The sequence below is a fragment of the Salminus brasiliensis genome, chromosome 9 (assembly GCF_030463535.1).
Source record: "Salminus brasiliensis chromosome 9, fSalBra1.hap2, whole genome shotgun sequence".
In the NCBI taxonomy this organism is placed as follows: domain Eukaryota; kingdom Metazoa; phylum Chordata; class Actinopteri; order Characiformes; family Bryconidae; genus Salminus; species Salminus brasiliensis.
Window position 1 is genome coordinate 6,922,815 of NC_132886.1, and position 22,311 is coordinate 6,945,125.

At 37.9% G+C, this 22,311-nt stretch overlaps 1 protein-coding gene across 1 annotated transcript; it reads left to right on the top strand.

Annotated features, from left to right (window-relative positions):
* The first annotated feature begins 1,739 nt into the window (after nucleotides 1-1,739).
* On the top strand, nucleotides 1,740-21,199 carry LOC140562250 (C-type mannose receptor 2-like). Its single transcript, XM_072687742.1, has 11 exons — nucleotides 1,740-1,800; nucleotides 2,141-2,265; nucleotides 2,490-2,624; nucleotides 3,355-3,463; nucleotides 3,775-3,841; nucleotides 6,758-6,918; nucleotides 19,222-19,245; nucleotides 19,468-19,604; nucleotides 20,390-20,524; nucleotides 20,938-21,046; nucleotides 21,132-21,199. The coding sequence occupies exons 1-11, from the start codon at nucleotides 1,740-1,742 to the stop codon at nucleotides 21,197-21,199; spliced, it is 1,131 nt and encodes a 376-aa protein (XP_072543843.1).
* Nucleotides 21,200-22,311: the final 1,112 nt, after the last annotated feature.

Consider the following 22,311-nt stretch of genomic DNA (forward strand, 5'->3'; position numbering starts at 1 on the left):
GACCTTTCGTATCTTGACCTCCTTGTGAAATAAATCAACTTTTTCATGATATTCTAATTTTTTCTGACCAGCACCTGTAGTTGAAATGGGTCTATTAAATCCCTGGTCCAGCATTTCCTGGATGTAAGTGTCAATGGCATTTCTTGGGTTAAAGGATATATTCTAGCTTTTGGAAATGTAAAGTTGTCTATCAATTCAATAGCACAGTCATTGGTTCTATGTGGAGGTAGCAAGTGCCCTACCAAGTGGGCATGCATGAAATTTCCTTCTGCTGCGGAATCTATCAGGGTTATAAAAACTTGATCGTTAAGTGATTTTCTTATGGTTCTTATAGACATTGATACATATTTCCCAGCCTTTATCTTTGATAGGTCTTTCTATACTGTTTTCCCTCTTGTTTAAAGACTGAAGAAGATAAATTTTTTTCCTTTGGTCAAAAAAGGATGTTTAACACAAAAAGCATGTGGTCAAAAAAAACAATATGTACACATTGCAGGGCAAATTGCAAACACAACAACGTGGTCATGCGAAACAACTTGTATCTCAATTCTGGTTGTTTTTGACTTTCTGACAAAGTAAATCTGGCACTTGTATGTTAGTGTTAAAATTACACAATAAATGGACCAAAAGCCCCAAAATAAGGGAGGAAACCTTCCTCTCCTCTCTTTTTTAATTATGAACTCTGAGCAGCTAGTTACTGACTACAGTAATAATTTCCAATTCCTGCAGCACATCCCCACATCACTAATCAAACATCTCCACAGAATGATGTCCCAGATCTCTGAAGGCCTATCTAAACTCCTTCTGGCATATTCCAGTGTTTCTTGGATAGGAAAGGTGCATCAAGTATGTGATTATTAAGCAAATTTCTTATGGTTCTTATTGATTTGTCCAAGCCTTCATCAAGTCATCATGGAAGTTTTTTTTTACAGTAACATGTTATTTTCTTTTGTCATTATCCTGATAAGGAGGTTAAGGCTTCTTGAAACCTTTGTTAAATTTTGAACTTACAATGCTCCCAATGACATCTCTAGGAGTGTGTTAGGTCCTGGATATCTTTAAATATCATATTTTTTCTTTTGCTGCAAAAATTGTTTTTGACAAAAAAACATTTATGGCTTTTTACTTCAGTTGCCACCTTAAGCACATATCCATGGTGTTTATACAAATACATCACAGCTGGAGCTCCGGTGAAACAGACTAGTGGTAGGTTTAAATATTATCATGATTATATGGGGGTTGAATAAGTATGGCAGTAAAACTATATATACCACTACTCTGAACTACTACAATCAATCTTTTTTGTTTGTTTGTTTGGAGCATCAGCCAACTAATAAAGATTTACTCCAGCTGAAAGATTGTAAAAATCCATTTAAAAATTGGAAATCCTTACTTTCTTTGAGGGGTTCATTATTTCTTATCAGAAGTGTAAATAGATATTTAAAAAAACACTTCCAGTTCGGCAGGAACAAAAACACACAAGACATACAGATAAGCAATTCTAAAGAAAGATCATGTTTCAATCAAAGAGGCTGGGGTTTGTGGGGATGTCCTTTACTTTCTGGAGAATATAAAACGGCAGCACCTTCCCTGCTGGGGCATCAAATCACCATCCAGATCCAGATTACGGACAACCTGCAGGTACAGTTAAACCACAGGTACAGTTAGTATTCAATGTGTAGTAAGTGCCTACTGTGCCAAATGTGTTCTTTTTTTTCAGCTGAAGAGTCATTATCATTATGGGTCATGTGGCTGAACTGTCTTTGCTTGTTGTTTGCTTTGTGGCTTCAGCAGCTTCAGGTAAGTGTAGTTTAAGAGGCTACAGATAAATGAAATTAAATGCAAATGATCAAAATGAACCCTGTAGCATCTGATGGCTTTTCTTTCATTTTCACGTATAGCAGGGGAGGTGGTTAAACTTGTAACAGGTAATGACAGCAGTTCTGCTCTTTATAATGTTCTTCAGTAGTAAAGCCATTAAGGTTGTAGGCCAGTGATTATAATAATATTATTTTCTGTCTGATTTTCTAGATGCTGATTTCAATGCATTTGTTCAAGGTAAAGAACTGGCACAGAGTCAACTATGATTTGTATGATTATAAAAAAGTCTGCATTATCCTAACATTTTCCCACTGAACAGAACAAATCAAATACCCAGCGAAGGCGGCAGATATATGTGGGCCCAACTGCCCAGCAGGCTGGGTGAAATTCAATGGACGCTGCTTCAGCTACATTCCCAAATCTGTGAACTGGGTCACAGCTGAGGTAAACTCTAAACTGTTTTAGGGGCATTAGGGGCATACCATTTAAAGCTACACACCCTAGAGGAAAACACACAAAAGCAAACAAATTGACAAAAAAAATAATGTTGGCAGAAGAGATAGAAATACATTATAAGTTTTAATAATAATTTAATAACAATTATAAGCAAAATTAGTAGTGGAAGCAATTCAGAAATCAAAAAGACTTCCCTCTTGCTCTCTTTCTAGGCTGAATGTTTAAAGCTTGGCGGTAACCTTGTCTCAATGCACAGCATAAGTGAATATCAGCTGGTGAAGGCTCTTATTCGTGCTAATGACCCCAAGGAGAACCCTACATGGATCGGCCTCCATGACTGCCCAAAGGTAAGAAATCAGAACTGCAGAACTGCAGTTCTTTTTGCAGAATTGTTTTATTTGTACAAAAAAAAAAAACATTTTAACATTGGTCTTGACTAGATGTTATGTCAGTGACATTTGGGTTTTCTTCACAAAGGCTGCTTCTTGTTTAAAAAATGCTCCTCCCTAATTTTGATTACATGCCATCACAGCTTGTCTTAACCCATAGTTTTATTTTAATTACACCCCAGGAGAAAGCTCCCTCCTAGTTAAATCCCACTTACGCTTTGTCTCTATCCCTGATATCATTTTAGTCTGTTAACACGCACAAATCAGCTGGCGTAGATGACCTAGCCAGCAGAGGGCTTAAAGCATGCACCGATCAGTTAGCTGAAGTCTTGGCAGACATCTTCAACACGTTCTCTCAGTCTTGAACTGGTAACCATTGTCCCTGTTTCCAAAGACAGCCAAGGTTACCTGCTTAAATGACTGGCTCCCAGTTGCTCTAACCCTTTATAAAAGCAAATGTTAATGATCTGTAGGAAAGCTGAAGATGAAAAGAGAATGGCCTCAACACACTTTAAAATCCACAATGTACTACCTCAAAAGGTGCAAGCTGGGCTAAAGGTTTTGTCATGACCCTCACCACCCCCAACTCGTACATCATTAAAAAATGGGTAGGACCTCAAAAGAGTAGTGCGTGCAAGATGAACCATGAATCTCACAGAACTAGAAGTCATTACACATTTCTTTTCAGAGGTTTACCTGGTTGTGGTCTGATGGGACAAAGTTTGACTACAGCAGGTGGAATGTAAATGAGCCCAACAATCTCAATTCTGAATGCTGTGTGCATCTCAACTGGTCCGGTAGGTTTCAGTTGAAAAAAAGCAATATTAAGCTGTTGATTAAATTAATTATCTATATTTGAAATATTGTTATGGACTGTATATAGCGAGGGTGTTTAGCTCCATTCCAAGGCCACAGTGCAGCAGAGTTAGTTAATTTCTCTTCTGACTCATGCTTGGTTTAACTTCTCTGTTAATTGTGATAGTAGGTGTGTTTGAGAAAAGAAATTACCCAACTGAGCTGGGCTACTGACCTCCAGGACCAGAGCTGAAGACTCTACAGTAGGTTTATAGTATAGTTTATTTTAAACCTTGATTTTCTTTGCCTACAGGTGAGAAGAACTGGAATGATATCCCATGTGAACTGCAGTATCCGTTTGTTTGTGTGAAGAGGCTTGTGTAAAACACTGACTGCCAGGGAACACAGTCAAATGTCTGACACCGATTTCTGATCAGGGTTGTATTGTGTTCAATCCAAATAATGTCTATGACTTTCTTTTTTCATTCTTTTTATTAGGGTCTGGTTTTGTTTTGATTTACAAACATATATTCTCTTCTAGGATTCTCTTTTAAAATATTTTCAAAATGCAAACTTTACAGGAGAAGGAAAAAAAACTTATAATCTTAGAAGATAGAAAAACAGTTTTTCTAATGGTCTATTCATCATGAAATTGTCACACACCAGATTTAAATTGTGCTTAATAGACAGTGACAATGTTTTGGAGAATTAAACGTTTAATCAGGGACAAGTTACTGCTTCCATGAAAGGCTTCCATAGACTGATAGGGAATGCCTGAGGATATTTCACCAGCATAGTGACTAATGTCCTGTCATTTGTTACAGTTAGGTACTAAACAATTAATAAACAAATATAGAATAAAAAATTAAATATAAAATAAAAGAATAGCTACAGGATTGCCTGATTAAGAGGGGTTAAAAGCAAGCAGAGAGTTGGTTGTTATCCAGGCAGAAGACACTAAATTGTTTGCAGAACCAATGAGTTCGCTCTGAGAGTAAATCATATTTATTAAGTTTATGTTCATTTATGCCAGTCAAATTACATTAAGCAATATCTTTAACGGTTTTGGAAAGTCTTTTCATTTTCTTTCTCTTTGCATCAAAAAAACTTTTTTGTCAGATTGTTCTTTGAATAAACTTGGCAAAACCAATTCTGGACTGAACTATATATATATATATATATATATATATATATATATATATATATATATATATATATATATATATATATATATATATATATATATATTTATATATTTGCTACTGTTGATCTCAGAGGTTAGATTACACTTTATTTAAGTCTTCTAACTTTATAACTCTTAACTCTTATTGTCTTACACACACACATCTGCTCCTCTCTTAGCTCTTCGCTTAATCCAGCCCAATGACTGATCATCCATTTATCTCTTAAAAGTTGTTGAAACAGTTTCTTTATTAAAGCTTCTGTGTCCAAGTTTCATCATGTTCTACATGTTCAACCATAATTAATCACAGAATGTGATTAATGCCATTAAACTTTTTAATAGATTGACACCTCTAATAATTATAGTTTTTTCACAGTAATTCTCAAACCCTCTATACAGTGTGTAGAGACGGTGTGGTGAACCTGTAAAGCTGGAACCCACAATCCAAAGAGTTCCTATGAAATATGATTTCCACATGGAGCTCCACAGCTCCTCATTAAAGAATCATCCACAGCTGTTCATCTGTCTGGACACATTGATCCACAAGCAAATTATTTACTACTGTAGGGGCAGTGATGGCTCAGTGGTTAAAGCACCAGGCTATAAATGACCAGGTTGTGGGTTCGATACCTGGGTTCGGCAACCTGCAACTGTTTGGCCCTCAAGCAAAGCCCAGCTACAGCAATGCTGTCCACCATCTGGGAATGTGTGCTCACTATAACACACTATGTGTGTTTCACTGATGTTTGAAAGAAATGGTAAATACAGTTGTCTTGTCTTACTACCTGTACTGCTATTAGTACTACTGCTACTACTAGTACTACCACATCCACTATTAGAATAGATGAACAAATGTATAAATTGGTTCATTTACATAGTACCTCTGTAACTTCTGGAATTCTCTGTAACTGAAGTAGGGCAACATCTAGTAGGCGAATAAGGCACAAAACTTTTTCAATTAATGCATTACACAAAACAATTATAAAAAAGAAAGGGTTTCATCACATAAGATACACACATCCACGCCATTACACATGAGGACAAAATTGTTGGTACCCTTCGGTTAATAAAAGAAAAAACAGAAATAACTTGAATCTGACAAAAGTAATATTTTTTTTTATGAAAATGAACAAATGAAAATCCAACACTGATTTTAAACCATGCTTCAACAGAATTATTTTAAAAAGTAAACTCATTAAACAGGCCTGGACAAAAATGATGGTGCCCCTGAAAAAAATGTGACCAAAAAGACATGTTAAATCAAGGTGTGTCCACTAATTATCACCACAGGTGTCTACAATCTTGTAATTGCTCAGTGGGCATATATATAGGGCTACATGTAGTCACTGTACTGTTTGGTGACATGGTGTTGTAACAGTCACTTTAAGGTGGGGTACAGTGCGCATGTGCACGGTGAGAGCCAGAGCGAATAATGGAGTGTGGAGGAAAATGCAGGAGAGTGTGTGCGTATGGTGAACTGTGCTGGATTGTAGCCTGGGTTCCCCAGCTGGTGTTGTCTGGGAAGTTGTGACGAGTGAAGTCTAGGTGCTTTCATTGCTCATTAAAAATGACTCTGAAACCCCTGCACGACGTGTTCCCTGCGTGTCTCTTAATGGAGCTAAGTATTCACCTCTCCACAAGAGCACCCACCTAACATCATACTTCCATTCGTTACAAAAATGGCACCCGAACTATTCTCTTGATACCCTGTGGCCTGTATTCGGCTTTGGAGCTTTGTAAGTTTGGATAACGAAATCCTTTTTGGGGTGGCTACAAAGCCAATTAGCTGTGGTGTTAGCCATTAGTGCTAAGCTACTTTGCTTATTGCGCTGCTAACGATTAGCTTTTTGGATGGGACGTTTTCGCTGACGAATACTTTGTTTATGGTGAACTGAATTCGCTAAACGCAGGAGCAAGAGACATTGTGACTGATGACGATGACTTTGGGCCATGTACAACTGTACCTGAGCCACACGGTGACAGTCTAGAGAACTGAGTTTGCTTGTTGCAACAAGAGATGCGGATGTTGAGAGATTGTTTCAACTCCTTTTTACAAGTACAGACACTCTCTTGTCAGCTCTTGACAACTCTTGTCAGATTCTGCTGTGCTCAGTAGCATGTCCCGTGTTCTTACTTTGCTACTGCAACAGTCTAAACTTGAACCTCCCAAGTTCGGTAATTCTGGTGGCACTCCGCCAATGGTTGGAGGCTACCAGCGTGATATGGGCTTGTCGGATGCTCGGATCCTTTCTGAATTGCCTCGTTTCCTCACGGGTGAGCCAAGCTGTTGGTTTCAAGTTCTAATGCCGCATATTGATAGTTGGGCCCATTTCTCCCAGCTTTTTCAGAAGGCCTTTATTCCTTCTGATGGTCAGGAGCAAACTTGGAGGAGAATTCTTGACTACTTTCAAGCTTCGGATGAGCCTTTTCCGACTTTTGTTGCACACATGTTAAGTGAGTTTGCCAAGCTGAGACATCCACTGGCTGAACCAGATCAGGTTGAGCTGATCTGCAAGCATACGCTAGAGAAATACACTATTGCTCTATATGGCTCTTGTATATCTTCTGTCTCGGATCTTCTGTTGTGGGCCCACAAGCTTCATGCAGTCTGTCGTCTGCTATAAGTCCTCAATGCCTGGTTATGTGTCTTGAACCTGCCCTGAGTGCAATCCTAAAACTACTCCCATGACTCCAGCAGTTCTCGTGGGATTTCCCTTACGTCAGTTAAGTCTGTCATCTGCTATAAGTGCTCACTGCCTGGTTATACGTCTCGAACCTGCCCTGAGTGCAATCCTAAAACTACTCAGGGGGACGGGACAGGCAACCAAAGTGGTTTTCTTCACAACCCCAGGGTGGGTTGAGCAGGCAGTTTTCCGTTCACGAACGTCCCCAAAGGAATGGGCATCCACATGGCCATGCGAAAGGTGGGAGGCCGTACCGGCGTGACTCTTTGCCACCACGCGATTCGCCTGACTTTAATAAGCATGTGACTAACACTGCTGATGTTCCCCACTTAGCCCATATTGTGGATGCGTCTTCCACAGTTTCGTGGAACACCCCATTTTGTGTCCGTGTTAAGCTGAGGAATCATGCTGTCTCTGCAACATTGGACACTGGCGCTTCACTTTCAGCTGTAAACAAACATGGAGAAGATAAGGTGCGGTATGAAGATAAAGTGCGGTATGGGGGATAATCCATCTTCCCCCATACCGCACTTCTCCTCCAAAGAAGAGGCTCATTGAAGAACAAATTCAGTCCATGCTTGAGGAGGGCATTATCGAACCAGCCTCAGGACACTGGGCCGCACCGGTGGTCATTGTACCTAAACCATCAGGAGAGGCCAGATTCTGTGTAGATTATATTGTATAGACAATGTAACTGTGAAGGACAAGTACCCATTGCCAAGAGTGGATGAGTATCTCGATTTCCTGGCTTGAAGAAAATTTATCTCCACTATTGATTTAGCTCGGGGATACTGGCAAGTTGGGGTGGAGGAGAGCTCTAGACTGAAAACTGCGTTTACATCCCACTGTGGTCTTTTCAAGTTCAGGGTCCTGCCCTTTGGCCTTTGTAATGCCCCTGCTACATTCCAGAGGGTTATGAACACCATCTTGGCCAGCCTTATCTACAAATGCTGTGCTGTTTACTTGGACGATATTGTGATTGTTTCACCAAGCTTCGAATAACATCTTATTGACTTGTGTTCTTGAGGCTTGAGCAGGCAGGTTTATCCCTAAAATTGTGAAAATGTCAATTTTGTCATGATGATCTCAAATTCCTGGGTTACAGAGTCACACCCAAAGGTATCCTTCCTGATACAGATAAGATAAGTGCTGTGTTGGCCTTTCCTGTGCCGCCAGACGTGAGGCAAGTAAGACAGTTTCTGGGTCTTACCAGTTACTACCGGAGGTTTGTGAACAACTATGCCTGGCATGCCGAACCTCTGTTTGCCCTGACCCGGCACGATACCCCAACACAGACTGTCAGCAGGCAATGGATTATCAGAGAAGCTGCCTCACTTCAGCACCAATTTTAAGCTTCCCTGATTTGAACCGTCCGTTTTGTCTTCATACGGATGCTTGCGACATAGGGTTGGGTGCAGTGCTTATGCAGCGTGACAACACTGGAAGAGAGGTTGTCATAGCCTATGCCGGTCGAACACTTCATAAGTCTGAGAAGCCCTACTCCACAACAGAAAAGGAATGTTTGGGTGTTATTTGGGCTCTCAAGCATTTCAGGCTATACATTGAAGGTCTTCCAATAACCGTTTACACAGACCATAGTAGCCTGAAATGGCTCATGTCCCGTCCATCTTCTACGGGGCGCTTGGCCAGATGGTGTCTTTGCCTGCAAGACTTTGACATTCGGTTCGTCCATAAACCTGGTTATCAAAACAACCTGTTGAAGCATGGTTGAAAAGGAATGTCTGACTTTCATTGGTTACTTTTTATAGCATTTTTATTTATTATTACTTTTGTCACATTCAAGTTATTTCTGTGACCATTGTGGGTTTTTCTTTCATTAATCGAGGGGTACCAACAATTTTGTCCACAATTTTGTACAGTTGTAACGGGATGCTAGCCCTTCTTCTCTGCCACATGTGACATTTGTGCAACACCTGCTGCCTCCTCTGTCTCAATGCATCTTTGAGATATTGTGACTTAATCTGTCCTAATCAGTCTATAAACTGCAGGCACACATTTTTTCCTGTTTTTTGCTCAGTCACAATCAGCTCTCGGTGAACGACCACTCAAACAACAATAACTGTTTATTGTAAATTATAATTGTATTTTGAAGCACACTAAAATATTTAAGAGCTTCTGACAAGACAGCTGGACCTGGAACAGGGATGAATCACAAGTTCATCTTGTTTTTGGACTGCTAAATCTATACATTCATCTTTTTACCCTCTTTTTTCCTGGTCAGGGTTGCAGAAAGTACAAGTCAGGAATACCCCCTGGACAGATTACCACACACTACTACCTCAGAAGGTGCAAGCTGAGCTAAAGGTTTTGCCATGACCCTCAGACCCCTCAACTTGTCATTAAAAAAATGGGTAGGAACTCAAAAGAGTATTGCTTGCAAGATGACCCATGAATCTCACTTAACTGGAAGTCATTACACATTTCTTTTCAGAGGTTTACCTGGTTGTGGTCTGATGGGACAAAGTTTGATTACAGCAGGTGGAATGCAAATGAGCCCAATAATCTCAATTCCGAATGCTGTGTTCATCTCAATTGGGCTGGTAGGTTTCAGTTGAATAAAAAATAATATTAAGCTGTTGATTAAATGATCTATATTTGAAATATTGTTTTGGACTGTACATAGCAAGGGTATTCAGCTCCATTTCAATGCCACAGTCCAGCAGAGTTTAGTCATTTCTCTGCTGACTCCCACTTGGTTTAACTTCTCTGTTAATTATGATGCTGAAGACTCTATAGTAGCTTTATAATATAGTTTATTTTTATTTCTTTGCTTACAAGTGAGAAGAACTGGAATGATATCCCATGTGAACTGCAGTATCCATTTGTCTGTGTAAAGAGCCTTGTGTGAAACACTAACTGCCAGGGAACACAGTCAAATGTCTGACACCGATTTCTGATCAGGGTTTTCTTGTGTTCAATCCAAATGTCTAACTTTCTTTTTTCTTTACTGATCTGGGTCTGGTTTTGTTTTGATTTACAAACATATATTCTCTTTTTGTGAGTGTTGATTTGTAATGATAAAAATATTGTCACTGTCACACTAAAATCTTGTATTTTCAAAATGCAAACTTTACAGGAGATGTAAAAAAACTTCTAATCTTAGAAGAAAACAGTTTTACTAATGATCCATTCATCATGAAATTGTGACACACCTTTTTGTTTGACAGTGACAATGTTTAGGGGAATTAAAGAATTAATCAGGGAAAATGTATTGCTACTGTGAAAGGATAGACTGATAGGGAAAGCCTGAGGATATTTCACCAGCATGGTGACTAATGTCCTGTCCTTTGGAAGAAAGAACAGTTAGATTATAAATTGGGGGACTCAGGACTCCAAGGTGGACAATGTTGACAAGTCTTCCTGGGGACAGGACTCATCACACAGACAGTAAATGACTTGAAATTGTTTTGGCTTTAAAAAGAACAGCTGCAGGATTGTCTAATGAAGAGGGGTTAATAGCAAGCAGAGAATTGGTTGTTATCCAGGCACAGACTAAATTGTTTGTGGAACCAATGAGTTCACTCTGAGGAAGAGGAGATACTTTCACATTTATTCATTTTAATTTATGCCAATCAAATTACTTTAAGCAATATCTCAAAGGGTTTTGGTAAATCTTTTCATTTTCTTTCTCATTGCATCAAAAAACTTTTTTTTTTGTCAGATTGTTCTTTGAATAAACTTGGCAAAAGCAATTCTGGACTGAACTATTATATATATATATATATATATATATATATATATATATATATATATATATATATACTACTCGCTGCTGCTGAGCTCAGGGGGTATATTACACTTTATTTATGCTGAAATATGGATTAAGTCTTATAGCTTACTCTTATTCTCTTACACAAACACACACACGATCATTGGTCTATTAAAAGTTGGTAAAGCATTTTCTCTATTAAAGCTTCTGTGTGCAAGCTTAGTTGTGTTTGAGGCTGAAGTTCTCAAAACTACACTGAGATATCACAAGAAATACATAAACCAAATTCCACTTGGCAGTTTATTAGGCACATTCATTTGTTTTGCCTCACAAAAATGAAATCAAGTATGTGCTTGCTAGCAGTTTAACTTGTGATTAATCAAAATTAATCACAGAATCGTCATTAAACATTTTAATAGATTAACACCACTAAGAATCAGTGTCAACCTGTTTCAGTGGAACAGCGGCGCAGTGAGGCCATCAACCTTTTTTTTAAATTATTATTCCAAGTAGTTATAAAGTCCTGTCCATGCACACCAAAAAGAGTTACCCATTATCAGGCTGTTTAAAAAGATTTTTGTTACTGTCCCTTTTAAAACATATGTAAATGTGTTCTGTTCTGATTGGCTGCCCTGACAGACTTAAACTTAGCATAAATGTATGGGCATGGCTATACTGCTGTGGGCTGATGTACACTGTTGTATTGTGGCTAATCCCCTGTGGAATTAATGGGCTACATAGCTGTATGCTGAATGGGGGACTAAAGACTAAAGAAATGTATGCTTAAAGGGCAGAGTTATACTTCTTCATGCAGAATGGGCAGAGCTGTGCTGCTGTATTCTAAATAGGTGGAGCTTCACTGCATTTTTCAGTAATAAGAATTATTCCACTGGGTTCTAAAAGGGATTTCTGTATTCTGAATGGGTTGAGCTGTAATTTGTCATTTGTACAGAGTTATGCTGTATGCACATATGCTGCATGTGTAAACATTTACATTTAGGGCATTTAGCGGGCTCTTACCACTGTGCTTGACATGTGTTCAGTAGACTTGCTTAAAGCAGCACCTTACTGGACAACTGAAAGCTTTATCAGCTCCTGGCTTCCTACTTAACTGTAGGAGGTTTTTTTTAGATGTATGGAGTGGGGTATTTAGCATTATTATATCTATAAAGGACAGAATTTAAAAGTCCAATTTCAGGTAATATAAATTCAAAAAAGGAAGTCATTTAAAGTTCTATTTCAGATACTATTAACTCTATGAGGGATATTATTTAAAAGTTCTATTTCAGGTAATATTACCTCTATAGTTCAGGTACTATTATATTCAGGCACTATTAACTTTACAAAGTGTGGCATTTAAAGTTAGTCATGGACAATTAACTCTATGAAGGACATAATTTAAGTTATATTTCAGGTACTATTAACTACATGAAGGACACCATCTACAAGTTCAGCTACTATTAACTCTATACACTACATCATTTAAAGTTTTACTTCAGGTGGTTCTAACTGTAAAAAGAATTTTTGGGTTTCTAATTTGGATATTATTGACTCTATGAAGAACAGAATTTAAAGGGCTAATTCAGGTACTATTAATTCTATGAAGTACACCCTTCAAAGTATTAACATTACTGTTAAAATTAAATTCTATTTAAAATTCTATTTCAGGTATTAATAACTCCATGAAGGACATAATTTAAAGTTTTATTTCAGGTACTATTTATTCTATAAAGGATGATATTTAAAAGCTCACAATTTCAGGGACTATTATTTCTATGAAGCACAACATTTAAAGTATTTCAGGTACTATCAACTCCATGAAAGAAATAAGCTGAAATTCTATGACAGATACTATTACCTGTATGAAGGACAGTTTTAAAAGTTCATTTTCAGGCATTTTAGGCACTATTAACTTTATAAAAGATAGCATTTTAAAGTTCTATTTCAGGACATATTAACTCCTTGAAGGACAGCATTTAAAGTTCTGTTTCTGGGGAAATTTTCTTTATGACATGTGGCATTTGAATTTCTCTTTCAAATACTTTTACCTATATATAGGACAGATTTTTATAATCTTCTTCCAGGTACTAATAACTCTATGAAGTACCTTCTTTTACATCATTTTAGCAGTATGAAGTACAGCCTTTAAAGTCCTGGTGCAGGTACGATTCACAAGTATGGTATTTAAAGTTTTAATTTCAGGTACTATTAACACTATGAAGTAGAGCATTTAAAGTTCTATTTGAGATAATATTAACTCTATGAAGGACATAATTTAAAAGTTCTATTTCAGGTATGTTTAACTCTGTGAAGGACAACATTTAATGTTCTCTTTTACATAACAAGGATATCTTGTCTTTCTGCCAAATGAAAAAATGTAACAAAAAAGAAACAAATTTGAATGGAAGGAACACTGAATTAAAAACACATATTGTGCCCCTAAAGGGGGTGTGGAGATGGGGTCAAAGTTCTTGGCCCGGGACTAAAACAACTCAGCAGTCTTATTAATTATGGCCTATGCTTTCAAGTGAATAGAGTTGGGCATTTGGACTTCTCTTCAATTTAGGCTCTAATCCACATCATCTGTTCTAGTACATCTTAGATTGTGGCGTTTTGTGGAATTTCTCCATCTATCCAACGACATTTAAGTATGAATTGTTGGGAATGTAGCATTTCTGTACATGCTTGTTCAGATGTCCAACAGTCTTGCATATACACACTTCAGCAGTTAGAGGTACCATGACCTTATTGAACAACTGATTGCTTTATCAGCTTCCAGCTCCAATTTTCCAGCCATGTTCTCTGAACTGTATGAAGGTTCTGTCAGATGTGGGAGTGGGGTATTTAGGTTTCTATTTTAACACTTTAAACTGCATTACGTGGGGCACTTAGTTTAAAAGGTCATCTCAGCAGTATGGAGTGAGATATTTGGAGTTCTAAGTGATAAATGTGACGATGCTAGTCTTCATGCAATTTGACCTGTATCTAATGAGGCATTTGACTTCATAGTCATTTTTTATCATATCAATGAAATCCTGTCTTGTTTTCAATGGAAAAATGAATTAAAAAAAATCACCCAATATATAATGTTATCTGTTTTATTGCTGGAACATTTTTTTGGGTTTGGTTTTAGCTTAACTAACCCTATAATGTCGGTGTTGAATAATTATGTTCAAAAAAGTAATGTTAGTTATACATTGTGCAACTTGTCAAATTTAAAGCTTTCAGAAACTCCCATTCTTTTTTCTTTATTAATAATAGCACCAGGTCCCCGCTATCCAACACTATTACAAATACATGCTTGTTAAAAGTGAGGTTTCTGCTTTCTACAACCAAAAAATAATATTCATAAAAACTACCAGAAGAGAACAAGATAAATATATGAAAATAGAAGACAGTACATCTGAGATGTATTAGTAAGCTCATATATTTTCTGTCTGTATTTGTCCATTGAACATTGTTCCAAAATGCACAGTGTCGCCCTCCAGCTGTTATTTGTAGAAGAGGCTGAAGTATCTACGGTTGTAACGGGATGCTAGCCCTTCTTCTCTGCCACATGTGATGCTTATGCAACACCTGCTGCCTCCTCTGTCTCAATGCATCTTTGAGATATTGTGACCTAATCCTAATCCTTCCCTATCAGTCTGTAAACTGCAGGCACACAGTTTGTTGCTCAGTCATCATCAGCTCTCGGTAAAGGACCTCTCAGAAACAAAAGGAACTGTTTATTATACCTTAAAATTGTCTTTTGTAGCACACTAAAATATTTGAGAGCATCTGACACGTCAGCAGGATCTGGAACAGGGATGAATCACAAGTTCATCTTGTTTTTGGACTGCTTCTCCAGGATATTCTTTGTGGATATTAGAGCAGATTGTGAACGTGAAATGTCTGTCCACTCTGAATAAGAGATACATGGATTTGGGATTGTTCGAAATCCCAAACCAAATCAGATGGTCAGCATGAGTTCAGCAACAGAGGTAGCATGTGGCAGTGCCATTTATAAACACAATAACTGGTCATTATAAACATCTGAGTTATACAATTGCACAGAAACACCCTTTAGTCAAATGTAACTATCAGGAGCAAATTACTTAACTCAATATTTGCCACTGATAGACTTCTATAGACAGACTTTCTAATTGTGACTATAAAGGGACATGGGATGGGATGACACAGGTTTGGGGCTTTATGTATTTGTAAAAGTAGCAAAGCATTTGAAATTGTGAACTTTGGATAATAATAATGACCCTTGGTTTTTAGAAAATGTACCTTTTAGAGTTTACTCTTGCTGTTGACCCTGACTGATCCAGGGTCTAAATACATAAAAATAAAGAAAACTGTACTGGTTGTCTTAGATATGTGTTCTCTCTGCTCTAAAAGTAGAGTCTAGTAAAGTCTGTCTGATAACAGTACAACAGCAATACAACAAGAAATTAATCATAACAACAACATAAACAGAACAAAAGTATTGGGACACCTGCTCATTTATTTGTTAAGATGATTGGAGTCCAACAGAGAGACCTGGGCTCCTTGTGGGAGAATCAAAAAGCTCAGAAAGCGAAATGAATTATCAGTCAATCTGATCGGATTCTGTCTAGTAAATTTACTGCAATGCCTTCTGGTTGGCATTATAATGTGTAACTGTACTGTAAGTCTTTTATTTATTTTGCACTCAAGCTATTAAACTTGCTAATAGTCTTTTAACATGATTGCTGCACTGAGCTATTTTTTATTAACCTATGTATGCTTATCCGCTCTATAGCGGGTTAAATAGTATTAAATACGTCACCAATTTTCCAAGTAAAAATATATCTTTAAAGGTGCTATTGAAATAACATTATCACGTTGTTGGTGACAACCTTTTCAATCCACATATGCAAAGAAATTATGGAAGCCCATGAACTGTTTACATATTTTTTCAAAAGTTATGTGTAATAATGAGAAATGACACAGGAGAAAAGTACTGAACACATGAAGAAAGTGAGATTAATGGAAAGTCATGACACCAACTGAAATCTATCTATGTTGGGGAACCAATAATCCGGAAGTGGAAAGAAGTGGATTTCATCATAAACCGGCCATGAACAGGTGCTCCCCCAGCGAATCACCTGACCTGAATCCAATTGAAAATCTATGGAAGGAGCTAATCATAGAAATTCATAGAAGGAGTCCACTGAAACCTCAGGAATTGAAGAGTATTTGTGTGGAATGGGCCAAAATCCCCTGAGCAATTCATGCGACCAGTTTCTCCGTACAAGGGGTTTCTAAAAACTGTGACCTCTATGATTTGATTCCATTGCAATTTCATGCCAATAGCACCTTTAGAAATATATTTACATGGAAAATTGGTGATGTGTTAAATACTTATTTCACCCACTGTATCCTGTAACTGTTTTATATGTAAGGTTTTTATGGGGAGGTGAAAAAACATTTTTTTTATTTTTTTAAATTTGATTTACCATGTACACTTATTAAACTTTTTGTTACATTCAAGCAAATAATAACAGTAAGCTAAGTAGCACAACTAGACGGAAAACCAGTATTTACTTCCCGACTACCCTTCGAAGGGAAGCCCCTGGCTCCATGTAGAGCTTAGGGAATATAGGGAAATTTATGTGAATCCTGGTATGGCTGTTTTTGTTGTAGTTTTAGTTGTGGCATTCTGGAAAAGTGCATTTGAACTTGACAGCAAAACAAACACCGGTACAATGAGACTGGGCTTGCAAACCAAAAGACGGCATCCAAAACACAACGTCCAAACACACATGGCATCCAAAATACAGCGTGTTAAAACTAGCACGAGTAATATGTTTACATTGTTTCTACAAAATTCCAGTGACCGATGAGAGGACTGTACATTTGCATCAGCTAAGCTAGCAAGGAAGATAATGTTGATTAGCATTCCCAATTATGCATGAATCTAAATAATCCCATATTGTTAGTAAACATCTTTTTAGATCTTTCTGGACATAAAACCCTACGTACAAATGACCAAATACCATGATAGAATATTATGGCTTTATTAGCTTTATATCTATAAGGTATTTGCATTATTTTAGGTTAGCATTAGCTAGAGTGCGAGTTAGCAAAGTGTTGCCTCAATTGCTGCTGCTAAGCAAACCAGTCACCAATTATCAATCACAAATGTCCACAAACGGGACAAAACAGTACTGAGCAAATCCAGCAGGAATAGAACAACACCCTCATCCTTTTTCACGTTTTTCAATGTTTAGAGGTCTCTCCATCGTCCAAACATCTCATCAATGTTTACACAGGTATTTGCATTTGCCTGATCTAAGAACTTCATCTTTTGTTTGTGATATCTTTGCTTTTTTGACCCCTGTCCTTCCCCTTTTTCCTGTTCTTTGCACAAACATGTATGCCACCTGTTGCTGAATGCCTGGACTAGTGTTGTGCTTCTCGGCCCAAGCCACTTTGTTTGTTTCCCAGAGTTCAGTACAAATACCTAACTTTTTTCCAGTGCCGAACAGACTGGAGAGTTAATAAATCATGAGGAAACAACTGCTGAATCTTAAGTGTACTGAATTGAAATTGTATATAGAGCCTTTCAGTCTGGAGGGCCTGGCCTGGATGCTTTTCTAATACTGCAGGTCCTCTTTATACAGAGTATAGGTCCTTGATAGGCAGAGTCATGCTACTTGCCAGGATGCTCTCTATGATGTTGAGGATAGAAACATGCATTCTGGCCTTCTTCATCAGGACACAACACACTAGGCTGAAGTGTAGTAATTATATACAGTACTGTGAATCTCACCTCATTGTGAATAGGCAATTAGACACACCCACACACTCTTACACACACACATCAAACCCTGACCTCTATCCTTACATTCACTGGCTCATCAGCACCATGGTGACTTAGTGTCCTGTTTACATACTCCAATAAACTTTATAATAGCTATTTTTCTGCATGTTTTATATGTTTGTCCACTCCACCTTGAGAATACACTGTGAATTCAATCAACTGAATGCCTCTAGAATGACACTGTAAACTGCATTGCTGCACTGTAAGCTGTTGTCTGAAGCTGTGTCACATGCATAGCATCGTTATTTGCGTTATCTATAAATCCATTAAACAGCATCTGGCTGGCAGTGACAAAGGCACACAATATGGAAAACGTGCAGCATGAAGGAACCAGGACAGCTGCCAAACAAGACATAATCTTAGTCAATGGTGGTGTGGTGTGGTAGGGGCGGAGCGTCCACCACTTTCTGATGAGTATAAAACTACAACATTTTTCCTAGTGGTACATCAAGTCACAGGTGGTTCCTTATCTGTATCCACTTTAAGAACAAACTGCAGGTATGAGCATGTCATTCTACTTAATTTTTATTAGCATTCAGTAGTTCATAATTACTAGTTTGCATTGAATTACTTACCTCAGACTTTTCTTTTAGCCCCTGAAGAAGAGCCATTATGGTTCCTGTTGCCTTCATGTGTGCTCTCTTCATGGCTTCATCAGCCTTTGGTAAGAGATTCTCCCTTCTTTTGGAGTTCAACAGGATAAAACTGAGGAAACTGCTAAATAAAATAGATATAATTAGTTAGTAATTTTTGGACTTTTAGTAATAGAGCATGCAACAGGGATGATATCTCTTGTCCTGGAAGGCCAGATCTCTGTACAGTTTAGTGATTTTTCTGCTCAAATCAAATCAAATGTATTTGTATAGTGCTTTTTACGCCTGGCATTGTCAAAAAGCAGCTTTACAGAAATCAGTAAGAGGACAATGGATTAACAAAAGCATTAAAATACCCTAAAAAAAGAAAGCCAAAGGTGACAGTGGCAAGGAAAAAATCTTTTAGAGCTGGAGAAACCTTGGGAGGAACCAAGACTCACTAGGGGGACCCAGCCTCCTCTGGTCAGAACTACTTTATTATATATTAATTTATTCATGAAAGTAACCATGGTTGATGGTTGATAATAATAATAGTGGCAGATTACTAGATTTAGTTGTCATGTCAGACAAGGGAAATCCCCAAACTGTGCAGGAATCTGGCCCTCAGTCCACCTGTTCTCCCAACCCCTGGTGTAGAATACACACAATCCAATAAACTATACTCTACATAAGACCATCTCCAGTGATTGCCATCATGATCAGCACATAACTGAGGCTCATTGCCATTGTGTCTTTTTTCAGATCTGGAAATAAATCCGGTGACAGGTAATAATGGTAGCTGAGCACTTCATGATACTCTTCAGTAGTATTACATACTAACATTTGTGTTGACATTAGCGTCTGTCTTATTTTGTAGAGGCTGACTTTAATAAATATGTTCAAGGTAAGGAACTGGCCACTACTGTAAACTTTTTGATTTTACAACCTGAAACCGTTGAATTGTAATAATAACAAGCTAAATACTAAACAGTTGCTTCCTCTTAATAGACCAACTCCGTAACCCAGTAAAGAGGGCAGCTGAAGAGAAGCACTACTGCAAGCCCAGCTGCCCCTACGGCTGGGTGCATTTTGATGGACGCTGCTTCAGCTATTTTGGCAACACATTGGACTGGACCACTGCTGAGGTAAGCTCAGAATGTGGTTGATAGAGCAAACCTGAAACAGGTGTATGGCAAATCTACCAAACCCAAAACAAACAGCAGTCTAGCAGTTTATACCTGTTATGAGCTAATTATTATGAAGGGCAAATTAGCTTCTGCAATAGAGTATAGGTCATGGTTGGTGATAAAACTTTAAAATTGAGATTCAGGTTCTTTAAGTTAAAATGAATTTAAAAACAAAATTAAATTTTATAAATAAATTTAATTGCATTTCAATTCAGATTTATTTCTATAGCTTTTTACAATGGATTTTCGTGTTTTCGTGGCTCGTGTGTGAGCCAGAGGCAACAGTGGAAAGGAAAAACTCCCTCAGATCAAGAGGAAGTCACCTGTACATCAATGCAGTGAGGCGAGAGAGAAACAATATGAGGATCCAGAGCAGGACAGCATAGCAGTGGGCAGCAGGGTAGTGGAGAGCCAGTTCTGGTGGTACCAGCACAGAACAGTCGGATCAGGGCATCTCAATACATGGAAAAGAGAGAGAGGGAGAAAACAGAAAAGAACAAGGGGTTGGAAGGAACACAGCAAAATAGGGGGTGTTTACAGTGGGACAAGACTGATCCAGAGGGTAGACAGGCACCAGCACAAAATAGCTGAAAAACTTTGATTTGGCCTATTTAATTACCAGTTTTTGCATAATCTGCTGCAAACAGTACAGCTGGAATTCAATCGTTTCAGTGCTGGATTATCACTACGAATCATTTTGTTAATTTCTGAGATCAGTTTTTTCACTGTTGCTCTCTTTCTAGGCTTACTGCATAAATCTGGCTGCTAACCTGGTCTCAATACACAGCGAAAATGAGTATCAAATGGTGAAGGCTCTCATCCGTGTTTACGACCCCGCAGAGAAACCTACATGGATCGGTCTCTCCAACTGTCAGAAGGTAAGAAACAGGATAACACAGATACACTGCTCCACAGCTCAATGCTGGGGACTTTATACCTGGAGCAGATTAACAGATAAACCTATTGGCACCATGCCTGTTGCCAGGCATGGGCTAACTTGACATTAGGCATGTTGCCAATAGGTTATCTGCTCCATAGAGTCCTATTGCCAGTACTTCTATACAGGGACTACACAAGTTGTGTGTGTGTGTGTGCGTGTGTGTGTGTGCATTTGTACATTTATGTCAGCAATGGGTGCAAAAAATGTGTCCACAAATATTTGGACATAGAGTTCATCCACCTTGCTGGTGCCATATTGTAACACTTACAGCAGCTACAGAACTAACAGAAATATGATATCTTCTTTAAGAAAAGTACAAAAGTTGACCTATGGATGTGTTCATCAATTCAGAAAAACAGCTGGGTCTGGTCTGATGGGACCAGGTTTCGGTACAGCAAGTGGAATTCAAAAGAGCCAAACCACAGCGGTGGAGAGTGCTGTGTTCACATCAACTGGGAATGTAAGTTTCAGCTTTAAACACTATATCATTTTATTAAGGTTTACTGTAGCAATTTTCTAATCTTGTTTTTGTCCTTTGCCTACAGCCCAGAAGAACTGGAATGATATCCCCTGCAATAAAGTCTATCCCTTTGTCTGCGTGAGGAGGCTATAAAACTCAAAAGCCAAGAAACACATTCTTAACATTCTCAGACACTGTTAATCTACATATAGTAATGAAAATAAAAATAATGAAAAAATATTTACAAAGAAAAGCATTGAAGTAAAGCATACGTATATGATATTTACTGGTGACTGTTCTTTTTCTGTACCTGACAAGATGTTTATAAAGAGGGAAAGCAGATATGTCTACCAGTAACTAGGTGTAAAAGTGAATACCAGCACATATACCTAACAGGTTTCTACATCAATTCAAGTTTAGGTTTTAAGGATTCAGTGTGTAACTTTAAAGCAGAAGACACTTGGTTGTCTGCCACACACTTCACATGTCTGCATTTAGACTAGAGTAGCCATAAGTAGTATTGAATCTAGTGTGGAAAGCGCTTTTGACAGGAAAGCAGCTTTACAGTAATCTAATAACAGAACAAGAAATCAACAAAACATAAAAGCTTCAGCATAAAAAAGCATAAAAAGTGTCTTTGTATACATTGATTATCTGGAGCCAGTGGCGTCTGTCAGGAGGTTCTAACTATATCTATATATTAGTCATCATGTGAACAGTCGGGTTTGAAGCTGATGTGATCACAGTGACACCTCCCAGTGTTGTGAACCAGTCTTGGCTTAAAAGAGCAGGAAATAAATATTGTTGTATATTGAATATTATACATAGGAAAAACACACACATGACAGTTCAGGCCAAACCCAGTTCCATATAATTGGCTTTAATTACCCATTTTCATCTTAGAAAGTCTAGAGTCTTATTTGTTTGATGTTTGATCTTTTTTTTTATTGTCTGAAGCTGCATAATAGCATGTGCAAAAAAGCATAAAAAGTGTCTTTGTATATATTGATTATCTGGTGCCAGTGGCATCTGCCAGGAGGTTCTAACTATATCTATATATTAGGCATCATGTGAACTGTCTGGTTTTGAAGCTGATGTGCTGGAAGCAAGAAATACTGTAAACACTATAAACATCAGAAGACTGTAAAGACTGTCAGAGTACTGCTGGATATTGGTATCATGGTGGAGGCTGCATTGAATTTTGTAAATATTGAAATATTTTGTATTTTTTTCTATTAATAGCAAATGAAGCCATTTGTATCAAC